The sequence below is a fragment of the Bombina bombina genome, chromosome 6 (assembly GCF_027579735.1).
Source record: "Bombina bombina isolate aBomBom1 chromosome 6, aBomBom1.pri, whole genome shotgun sequence".
NCBI lineage: Eukaryota > Metazoa > Chordata > Amphibia > Anura > Bombinatoridae > Bombina > Bombina bombina.
The window spans coordinates 497,020,057-497,032,556 of NC_069504.1; the positions used below are offsets into that span (position 1 = coordinate 497,020,057).

Sequence of the window (12,500 nt, forward strand, 5' to 3'; positions counted from 1 at the left end):
GCCGTGGACCGGACACACCTATGTTGGAGAAATTTGTTTAAGCACTTTAGGTCCAGAATTGGGCAGAAAGATACCTCCTTCTTTGAAACCACGAAAAAGGTTTAAATAAAACCCCAAACCTCTTTCTTCGATAAGCACTGGGACAACAACTCCTGAGGAGGATAGATCCCAAACGCACCCTAGAAAGGCATCCCTCTTTTCTGGTCTGGTAGACAGGTTCGAGAGAAGGAATCTTCCCTTTGGCGGATAATATTTGAAGCCTATATTGTATCTCTGAGATACCACCTCCAGGACCCACGGATCCTGTACTTCCTTGAACCAGGCGTCTGAAAAAAAGAGACAGTCTGCCCCCTACACGATCCGATCCCGGATCGGGGGCCACCCATTAATGCCGATTTGTTTTTGGCAGGCTTCTTATTCTGCTTGGATTTATTCCAGGACTGAGCCGGCTTCCAAGTACTCTTGGGTTGCTCGGGCTTGGAGTTGGATTGTTGTCGTTGGATTTGTCAGAACGAAAGGAACGAAAATTAGAAGATTGTCATCCTTTAGACTTGTTCTTCTTATCTTGCGGTAGGAAGGCACCCTTGCCTCCAGTAACCGTAGAAATGATAGAGTCCAGGCCTGAACCAAATAAAATATTTCCCTTGAAGGGAAGAGAAGAGAGTCTGGACTTAGAAGTCATATTCGCAGACCAAGACTTCAACCAGAGCGCCCGGCAGGCTAGGACCGCAAAGCCAGCGGCCTTTGCATTTAGGCAAATAATTGGCATGTTTGCGTCACAGATAAAAGAATTAGCAATTTTCAGAGCTCTAACTCTGTCTTGAATATCCTCAAGGGGAGACTCCACCTCAATGAGTTGCAACAAAGAGTTGCACCAGTAGGTAGCCGCTCTGGCAACCGCAGCCGCCAGTTGAAATAAAAACCCTGTATGTTGAAACATCTTTCTCAGAAAAGTTTCCATTTTCTTATCCATCGGCTCTCTGAACGAAGAACTATCCTTAAGAGGTATAGTAGTACGTTTAGTAAGAGTAGAGATAGCACCATCCACCTTAGGAATGGAGCCCCACAAATCCAGTTGAGAGTCCGGGACCTACTTTCTAAAAGTAGACGAGGGGGAAAAGGAAGAACCAATTCTTTGCCATTCGTTCTTAATAATAATGTTCGCCATCTTAACCGGTGTTCTGTGAAGGGACCGAACTTTGTAAAAGAGCGAACCATGTCACTTCCTGTGACGTTTCATCAGCTGTTGCTCTCATTTTGCCCCTAATACGCATGCGTGCCAGCGTCATCACATACCTGGCCACATACGTCACAGTAAAACTATTTAGACTTGTGAAATTCTGAAACCATTGTATAACGCATGCGTGGGCTTTTCTATCATAAATGGGGGTGTTTTATGGAACGATGTTTATTCAACACTGTATGTGAATTATGGTGTGAAACAGAAAGAAATGTATACTTATTTAAAAATATTTATTTATATATAACCTCAAACATGGAACAATGTTTATTCGTCCCTGCATGTCAAACAGCCACTTGGATATCGCCACTGCATGTCGTATTTTACAGTAAACATAAAGTCAAGTGCTTTCAATGTTTGTATGCGTTTGAAGTTATATATAAATAAATATTTTTAAATAAGTATACATTTATTTCAGTTTCACACCATAATGCACATACAGTGTTGAATAAACGATGTTCAATAAAACACCCCCATTTGTGATAGAAAAGCCCAAGCATGCGCTATACAATGGTTTCAGAATTTCACAAGTCTAAATAGTTTTACCGTGACGTATGCGGCCAGGTATGTATTGACGCTGGCACGCATGTGTATTAGGGGGAAAATGAGAGCATCAGCTGATGAAACGTCACAGGAAGTGACATGGTTTGCTCTTTTGAAAAGTTAGGTCCCTTCACAGAACACCGGCACAGGAAAAGTCAAAGGAACTTTCCTGTCTTTGTAAACTCTGTCTAATTTAGGTATCATAGGTTCTTCAGGCAGCGCAGCCTCTGGAACCTCTAACGTAGACAGAACCTCCTTTAATAAAAAACGCAAGTGCTCAATTTTAAATCTAAAGGACGGGTTCTCCGCAGCAGGAGGCTTAGATGCTAAGGTCTCCGACCCAGAAAGTTCACCCTCTGAAGCTACAGAGGTTAACTCATCATCGGATAACTGGGATATAATAGCCAAATCCGATAAATAGTTAGATGAAACCCGGTCAGGAGAGCTATGTTTAACCTTTCTCTTGCATTTGTTAGAGCGAGGTAATGTTTTGAGGGTCGCAGACACCGTCGTTTGTAACTGCGTGGCAAAGTCCGCAGGAAGAAGGCCCCCTCCGGATGGAGGATTAGATGTGCTACGGGGAACTGCATGTGAAGTGGATAATGTAGCAAGGGTAGTAAACTCACAGGACACTGAGTCCTGAGACGTAGATGGCTCAGAGGGAGTAAGAGCCTTAGCAGGCTTTTCTCCCTTCTTCGACTTTATAACGGTGTTAAGGCATATGGAACATAATTAAGTGGGTGGGGAAACCACGGCCTCCTCACAATATAAACAGGTATGATTTAGTACAGAATGAGTACCTTTTAACATGTCAGGGTCCTCCATAGCTCATGTAATACCCACAGGAGGACACAAAACATAATTTATGTAAGAACTTACCTGATAAATTCATTTCTTTCATATTAACAAGAGTCCATGAGCTAGTGACGTATGGGATATACATTCCTACCAGGAGGGGCAAAGTTTCCCAAACCTTAAAATGCCTATAAATACACCCCTCACCACACCCACAAATCAGTTTAACGAATAGCCAAGAAGTGGGGTGATAAGAAAAAAAGTGCGAAGCATATAAAATAAGGAATTGGAATAATTGTGCTTTATACAAAAAAATCATAACCACCACAAAAAAGGGTGGGCCTCATGGACTCTTGTTAATATGAAAGAAATGAATTTATCAGGTAAGTTCTTACATAAATTATGTTTTCTTTCATGTAATTAACAAGAGTCCATGAGCTAGTGACGTATGGGATAATGACTACCCAAGATGTGGATCTTTCCACACAAGAGTCACTAGAGAGGGAGGGATAAAATAAAGACAGCCAATTCCTGCTGAAAATAATCCACACCCAAAATAAAGTTTAACAAAAAACATAAGCAGAAGATTCAAACTGAAACCGCTGCCTGAAGAACTTTTCTACCAAAAACTGCTTCAGAAGAAGAAAATACATCAAAATGGTAGAATTTAGTAAAAGTATGCAAAGAGGACCAAGTTGCTGCTTTGCAGATCTGGTCAACCGAAGCTTCATTCCTAAACGCCCAGGAAGTAGATACTGACCTAGTAGAATGAGCTGTAATTCTTTGAGGCGGAATTTTACCCGACTCAACATAGGCAAGATGAATTAAAGATTTCAACCAAGATGCCAAAGAAATGGCAGAAGCTTTCTGGCCTTTCCTAGAACCGGAAAAGATAACAAATAGACTAGAAGTCTTACGGAAAGATTTCGTAGCTTCAACATAATATTTCAAAGCTCTAACAACATCCAAAGAATGCAATGATTTCTCCTTAGAATTCTTAGGATTAGGACATAATGAAGGAACCACAATTTCTCTACTAATGTTGTTGGAATTCACAACTTTAGGTAAAAATTCAAAAGAAGTTCGCAACACCGCCTTATCCTGATGAAAAATCAGAAAAGGAGACTCACACGAAAGAGCAGATAATTCAGAAACTCTTCTAGCAGAAGAGATGGCCAAAAGGAACAAAACTTTCCAAGAAAGTAATTTAATGTCCAATGAATGCATAGGTTCAAACGGAGGAGCTTGAAGAGCTCCCAGAACCAAATTCAAACTCCAAGGAGGAGAAATTGACTTAATGACAGGTTTTATACGAACCAAAGCTTGTACAAAACAATGAATATCAGGAAGAATAGCAATCTTTCTGTGAAAAAGAACAGAAAGAGCGGAGATTTGTCCTTTCAAAGAACTTGCGGACAAACCCTTATCTAAACCATCCTGAAGAAACTGTAAAATTCTCGGTATTCTAAAAGAATGCCAAGAAAAATGATGAGAAAGACACCAAGAAATATAAGTCTTCCAGACTCTATAATATATCTCTCGAGATACAGATTTACGAGCCTGTAACATAGTATTAATCACGGAGTCAGAGAAACCTCTATGACCAAGAATCAAGCGTTCAATCTCCATACCTTTAAATTTAAGGATTTCAGATCCGGATGGAAAAAAGGACCTTGTGACAGAAGGTCTGGTCTTAACGGAAGAGTCCATGGCTGGCAAGATGCCATCCGGACAAGATCCGCATACCAAAACCTGTGAGGCCATGCCGGAGCTATTAGCAGAACAAACGAGCATTCCTTCAGAATCTTGGAGATTACTCTTGGAAGAAGAACTAGAGGCGGAAAGATATAGGCAGGATGATACTTCCAAGGAAGTGATAATGCATCCACTGCCTCCGCCTGAGGATCCCGGGATCTGGACAGATACCTGGGAAGTTTCTTGTTTAGATGAGAGGCCATCAGATCTATCTCTGGAAGCCCCCACAATTGAACAATCTGAAGAAATACCTCTGGGTGAAGAGACCATTCGCCCGGATGCAACGTTTGGCGACTGAGATAATCCGCTTCCCAATTGTCTACACCTGGGATATGAACCGCAGAGATTAGACAGGAGCTGGATTCCGCCCAAACCAAAATTCGAGATACTTCTTTCATAGCCAGAGGACTGTGAGTCCCTCCTTGATGATTGATGTATGCCACAGTTGTGACATTGTCTGTCTGAAAACAAATGAACGATTCTCTCTTCAGAAGAGGCCAAAACTGAAGAGCTCTGAAAACTGCACGGAGTTCCAAGATATTGATCGGTAATCTCACCTCCTGAGATTCCCAAACTCCTTGTGCCGTCAGAGATCCCCACACAGCTCCCCAACCTGTGAGACTTGCATCTGTTGAAATTACAGTCCAGGTCGGAAGAACAAAAGAAGCCCCCTGAATTAAACGATGGTGATCTGTCCACCACGTTAGAGAGTGCCGAACAATCGGTTTTAAAGATATTAATTGATATATCTTCGTGTAATCCCTGCACCATTGGTTCAGCATACAGAGCTGAAGAGGTCGCATGTGAAAACGAGCAAAGGGGATCGCGTCCGATGCAGCAGTCATAAGACCTAGAATTTCCATGCATAAGGCTACCGAAGGGAATGATTGAGACTGAAGGTTTCGACAGGCTGTAATCAATTTTAGACGTCTCTTGTCTGTTAAAGACAAAGTCATGGACACTGAATCTATCTGGAAACCCAGAAAGGTTACCCTTGTTTGAGGAATCAAAGAACTTTTTGGTAAATTGATCCTCCAACCATGATCTTGAAGAAACAACACAAGTCGATTCGTATGAGACTCTGCTAAATGTAAAGACGGAGCAAGTACCAAGATATCGTCCAAATAAGGAAATACCACAATACCCTGTTCTCTGATTACAGACAGAAGGGCACCGAGAATCTTTGTGAAAATTCTTGGAGCTGTAGCAAGGCCAAACGGTAGAGCCACAAATTGGTAATGCTTGTCTAGAAAAGAGAATCTCAGGAACTGATAATGATCTGGATGAATTGGAATATGCAGATATGCATCCTGTAAATCTATTGTGGACATATAATTCCCTTGCTGAACAAAAACAGAATTTATGTTTACCTGATAAATTTCTTTCTCCAACGGTGTGTCCGGTCCACGGCGTCATCCTTACTTGTGGGATATTCTCTTCCCCAACAGGAAATGGCAAAGAGCCCAGCAAAGCTGGTCACATGATCCCTCCTAGGCTCCGCCTACCCCAGTCATTCGACCGACGTTAAGGAGGAATATTTGCATAGGAGAAACCATATGGTACCGTGGTGACTGTAGTTAAAGAAAATAAAATATCAGACCTGATTAAAAAAAACCAGGGCGGGCCGTGGACCGGACACACCGTTGGAGAAAGAAATTTATCAGGTAAACATAAATTCTGTTTTCTCCAACATAGGTGTGTCCGGTCCACGGCGTCATCCTTACTTGTGGGAACCAATACCAAAGCTTTAGGACACGGATGAAGGGAGGGAGCAAATCAGGTCACCTAAATGGAAGGCACCACGGCTTGCAAAACCTTTCTCCCAAAAATAGCCTCAGAAGAAGCAAAAGTATCAAACTTGTAAAATTTGGTAAAAGTGTGCAGTGAAGACCAAGTCGCTGCCCTACATATCTGATCAACAGAAGCCTCGTTCTTGAAGGCCCATGTGGAAGCCACAGCCCTAGTGGAATGAGCTGTGATTCTTTCGGGAGGCTGCCGTCCGGCAGTCTCGTAAGCCAATCTGATGATGCTTTTAATCCAAAAAGAGAGAGAGGTAGAAGTTAAACACTAAAAAACTCTAAGCCATCTCCGTGGAGATGTTGCCTGTACAACGGCAAAGAGAATGACTGGGGTAGGCGGAGCCTAGGAGGGATCATGTGACCAGCTTTGCTGGGCTCTTTGCCATTTCCTGTTGGGGAAGAGAATATCCCACAAGTAAGGATGACGCCGTGGACCGGACACACCTATGTTGGAGAAAGGCAATATAGTCCTTACAGTTACCATCTTGAACGTTGGTATCCTTACATAACGATTCAATAATTTTAGATCCAGAACTGGTCTGAAGGAATTCTCCTTCTTTGGTACAATGAAGAGATTTGAATAAAACCCCATCCCCTGTTCCGGAACTGGAACTGGCATAATTACTCCAGCCAACTCTAGATCTGAAACACAATTCAGAAATGCTTGAGCTTTCACTGGATTTACTGGGACATGGGAAAGAAAAAATCTCTTTGCAGGAGGTCTCATCTTGAAACCAATTCTGTACCCTTCTGAAACAATGTTCTGAATCCAAAGATTGTGAACAGAATTGATCCAAATTTCTTTGAAAAAACGTAACCTGCCCCCTACCAGCTGAACTGGAATGAGGGCCGTACCTTCATGTGAACTTAGAAGCAGGCTTTGCCTTTCTAGCAGGCTTGGATTTATTCCAGACTGGAGATGGTTTCCAAACTGAAACTGCTCCTGAGGACGAAGGATCAGGCTTTTGTTCTTTGTTGAAACGAAAGGAACGAAAACGATTGTTAGCCCTGTTTTTACCTTTAGACTTTTTATCCTGTGGTAAAAAAGTTCCTTTCCCACCAGTAACAGTTGAAATAATAGAATCCAACTGAGAACCAAATAATTTGTTTCCCTGGAAAGAAATGGAAAGTAGAGTTGATTTAGAAGCCATATCAGCATTCCAAGTCTTAAGCCATAAAGCTCTTCTGGCTAAGATAGCCAGAGACATAAATCTAACATCAACTCTAATAATATCAAAAATGGCATCACAGATGAAATTATTAGCATGCTGGAGAAGAATAATAATATCATGAGAATCACGATTTGTTACTTGTTGCGCTAGAGTTTCCAACCAAAAAGTTGAAGCTGCAGCAACATCAGCCAATGATATAGCAGGTCTAAGAAGATTACCTGAACATAGATAAGCTTTTCTTAGAAAAGATTCAATTTTTCTATCTAAAGGATCTTTAAACGAGGTACCATCTGACGTAGGAATGGTAGTACGTTTAGCAAGGGTAGAAATAGCCCCATCAACTTTAGGGATTTTGTCCCAAAATTCTAACCTGTCAGGCGGAACAGGATATAATTGCTTAAAACGTTTAGAAGGAGTAAATGAATTACCCAATTTATCCCATTCCTTAGCAATTACTGCAGAAATAGCATTAGGAACAGGAAAGACTTCTGGAATAACCGCAGGAGCTTTAAAAACCTTATCCAAACGTATAGAATTAGTATCAAGAGGACTAGAATCCTCTATTTCTAAAGCAATTAGTACTTCTTTAAGTAAAGAGCGAATAAATTCCATCTTAAATAAATATGAAGATTTATCAGCATCAATCTCTGAGACAGAATCCTCTGAACCAGAAGAGTCCAAAGAATCAGAATGATGGTGTTCATTTAAAAATTCATCTGTAGAGAGAGAAGATTTAAAAGACTTTTTACGTTTACTAGAAGGAGAAATAACAGACAAAGCCTTCTTTATGGATTCAGAAACAAAATCTCTTATGTTATCAGGAACATTCTGCACCTTAGATGTTGAGGGAACTGCAACAGGCAATGGTACATCACTAAAGGAAATATTATCTGCTTTAACAAGTTTGTCATGACAATTATTACAAACAACAGCTGGAGGAATAGCTACCAAAAGTTTACAGCAGATACACTTAGCTTTGGTAGATCCAGCAGGCAGTGGTTTTCCTGTAGTATCTTCTGGCTCAGATGCAACGTGAGACATCTTGCAATATGTAAGAGAAAAAACAACATATAAAGCAAAATAGATCAAATTCCTTATAAGACAGTTTCAGGAATGGGAAAAAAATGCCAAACATCAAGCTTCTAGCAACCAGAAGCAAATGAAAAATGAGACTGAAATAATGTGGAGACAAAAGCGACGCCCATATTTTTTGGCGCCAAAATGCTTTTGGCGCCAAAAATGACGCCACATCCGGAACGCCGACATTTTTGGCGCAAAATAACGTCAAAAATGACGCAACTTCCGGCGACACGTATGACGTCGGAAACGGAAAAGAATTTTTGCGCCAAAAAAGTCCGCGCCAAGAATGACACAATAAAATGAAGCATTTTCAGCCCCCGCGAGCCTAACAGCCCACAGGGAAAAAAGTCAAATTTTTGAGGTAAGAAAAAATATGATAATTTAAAGCATAATCCCAAATATGAAACTGACTGTCTGGAAATAAGGAAAGTTGAACATTCTGAGTCAAGGCAAATAAATGTTTGAATACATATATTTAGAACTTTATAAATAAAGTGCCCAACCATAGCTTAGAGTGTCACAGAAAATAAGACTTACTTACCCCAGGACACTCATCTACATGTTTGTAGAAAGCCAAACCAGTACTGAAACGAGAATCAGTAGAGGAAATGGTAAATATAAGAGTATATCGTCGATCTGAAAAGGGAGGTAAGAGATGAATCTCTACGACCGATAACAGAGAACCTTATGAAATAGACCCCGTAGAAGGAGATCACTGCATTCAATAGGCAATACTCTCCTCACATCCCTCTGACATTCACTGCACGCTGAGAGGAAAACCGGGCTCCAACTTGCTGCGGAGCGCATATCAACGTAGAATCTAGCACAAACTTACTTCACCACCTCCCTTGGAGGCAAAGTTTGTAAAACTGATTTGTGGGTGTGGTGAGGGGTGTATTTATAGGCATTTTAAGGTTTGGGAAACTTTGCCCCTCCTGGTAGGAATGTATATCCCATACGTCACTAGCTCATGGACTCTTGTTAATTACATGAAAGAAATAAAAACGCTTTTTATTATAGAAAACTGCACCTTTATACTACCAATGGCTGGGGCACTCACCACCTCCTAAATCCAGACAGTTAACAGAGGAAACGCTCTTCTCAGGTTCAAGTCTCAGCTGGAATGGAGGAAATGAACAGAGTGCAAGACAGTACTTCCCCTGTTATTACAAGTACAGCAAGCAATAGGAGCTGTGCAACACTTTCAAAAACGAAAGTGAAACTTAAAAGTGAAACCTGTTTGTTCCAGCCAAAAACACACAGTCTATCAACACAGGAGAAAAATCACACAAAGCAGCATGTAAATAATTAATACACTGATTAATTAATCCCAACTGTTCAATAAACCCCCTTCAGAGGATATTAACCCTGGATCCTATTAAGGTATAAAGGAGCCCCACTGTGAACCTGTTATAGCATTTTATGTGTACAAATTTAAACAATCTTACCTCCAGGATCCATGCTGTGGAACAGAACACAGCCTCTCAAGTGTTACAGTCTTATAGCAGCGCTCCTGGCATGGACTTGAGTGACAGAAAGCAGGCACTGAAACTCGTCAATACTGATTCCTTAGGAGCTGTTAGCAGTAGTCTGGATGGTTTCGCAGAAAAACTTTCCCTGCATCTCCAGACTCTAACTTTCATCAATACTCTCACTGAGAGGTTGACATGACTACTTAAAACTCCAGTCCTATCTCGAAGGGCAGATACCCTTTTTCAGGACTGTCTGAATCTTCTGACACTTCTCTGCCAACTCCTAACGTGACGAAAGGCAAAGAATGACTGTGGTAATGAGGAAGTGGGAGGGATATTTAAGTCTTTGGCTGGGGTGTCTTTGCCTCCTCCTGGTTGCCAGGTGTTGTATTATCCCAACAGTAAAGAATGAAGCCGTGGACTCTCCCTATCTTAGGAAGGAAATGTACACATTAATTACTTCCTAATGCAAACAAATTAGGCAGCTACCTCTTAATCAATCCAAATAAATTGCCAATGTTGTTTTCTGTATATTAAGTGGTGAAAGGTAAGCATTACCTTTATCTAAATGTATATTTATCCATCAAACTTGCAAGCTGATTTCACCAGTACTCACAGAATGCATGTGCGGAGTGTGTGCATGCAGGTAACCCATATAGTGTTCTAAGGGAGTTACAGGCAAAATAAGTTATCACTAAAGCATTTTTTCCTCCTTTATGCAGGGGAGAGAGGGAAGATTATATATATATATATATATATATATATATATATATATATATATATATATATATATATATATATATGTAGATGGGGGAATTACAGTACATCGGGCTTAACCCACAGCCGCTTGGGTAATGTCCGTTTTACCCAGGTAATCCAAGGATTATCCAGAGTTCTTACTTTAACCGTAACATATACCATCCCTTACTAGTGACCCCAGTATCAAAGTAAAAATTGCATGTTCTATTTGTCTGTGCATAGTGAATTGGTAGAGATAAAGGCCCTGGTATACGCATATCAGCACCCCACTAAAACAGCCATGCCTGTTCACATCACAATTAAGTACACCGAAGTACGTTGTTCTGTATCTTCTACTCACGTCATCACTAAGGCCTCGGCTACAAATGCTTGTGCTGTGGCATCGTTCTTGATACACTTTACAGCCACCTTAGTCCCTCTGTAGTCACCTAACAGGACCTCTGTAGTAAAAGAAAACAGAAGCAGCTGTAGCACAATCAGTTATTAGCATAGCCTAAGTGTTGCTAAATCAAATGAAACTGCTGGGTACAACCACATTGTCATGGTTACTACGCCACAAGCTGTGTCTGAAGCTCTCTTTAAAGCTGGTAAAGTTCTGCACTACCATCTTGGTACACAGACATTTATTATTGCATCCTGTGACACAAACTGTGCACTTTTACAGATCAGTGAAGTTACCAGCTTTTTGACAGCTGTACCTTGCATTGTGGATTAGAAAGCGGAACAGTAATATTTTTTTCCTGTTTGTTGTTTTTAATTAGCTTAAACGTAACAAATATAAAAAAAGCCCTCAGAAATTATATAAAGAAATGCAGTCACTGCAAAATCATACCGCTCACGTTCTTTATTGTGCACACTAAACTGAAGTGCATGAGATAGCTTGTCAAGAAGACAACACAATCACTGACCTGTGCACTGCTTCTGTTACAGGGTACAAGAATACTTTAACTCCAAGATAACTGCACCCAGTGTGATGCAGAACCTCACTAACTAGCAATTGTGAAGGGTTAAAACTTTCCAATTTACTGTTATTAACAATTTTGCTTCATTCTCTTAAATCCTTTATTGAAGGAACAGTAATGCATTACTGGGAGCTAGCTGAACACATTGGTAAGACTGACAAGAAGCTTATATGTGCAGTCACCAATCAGCAGCTAGCTCCCAAGTCTACCTAGGTATGCTTTTAAACAAAGGATGCCAAGAGAATTAAGCAAATTACACAGTAGAAGTAAATTGAAAGCTGTTAAAAAACAAATTATGCTTACCAGATCATTTCCTTTCTTTCTGTACAGGGAGAGTCAACAGCTGCATTCATTACTTGTGGGAAATACTGAACCTGGCCACCAGGAGGAGGCAAAGATACCCCAGTCAAAGGCTTAAATACCTCCCCCACTTCCCTCATCCCCCAGTCATTCTGCAGAGGGAACAAGGAACAGTAAGAGAAATATCTGGATGAAAAAGGTGCCAGAATTAACAAGATAAAATTTAGGGCCGTCCATCGGAGAACACGGGCGGGAGATGTGGACTCTCCGTGTACAGAAGGAAAGCAAATTATCTGGTAAGCATAATTTATGTTTTCCTTCTTAATACAGGGAGAGTCCACAGCTGCATTCATTACTTGAGAGAAATTATACCCAAGCTACAGAGCACACTGAATGCTTAACGAAAGGGCAAAAGGAGAGGCGGCCACCATCTGAGGGCACCACAGCCTGCAAAAACCCATTCTCCCGAAGGCTGCTTCAACAGAAGCAAAAAGGAAAAAGAAAGTAAGGAGGACCAAGTAGCCGCCCAACAATCAGATCCATAGAGATCTCATGCCAGACCCCCAAGATGTCACTGCTCTTGAACTGAGCCGTAAACCTCTGAGGAGGCTTGTGCCCCACTG

At 41.1% G+C, this 12,500-nt stretch overlaps 1 protein-coding gene across 1 annotated transcript in view; it reads right to left on the bottom strand.

Moving 5' to 3' along the window:
• The window catches only part of CSK (C-terminal Src kinase), a 269,835-nt gene that overhangs the window by 76,207 nt on the left and 181,128 nt on the right, over positions 1 to 12,500 (bottom strand). Inside the window, exon 8 of the mRNA XM_053717362.1 lies at positions 10,956 to 11,055. Within this exon, the coding sequence (XP_053573337.1) occupies positions 10,956 to 11,055 (100 nt within the window). The remainder of the gene's footprint in view (positions 1 to 10,955; positions 11,056 to 12,500) is intronic.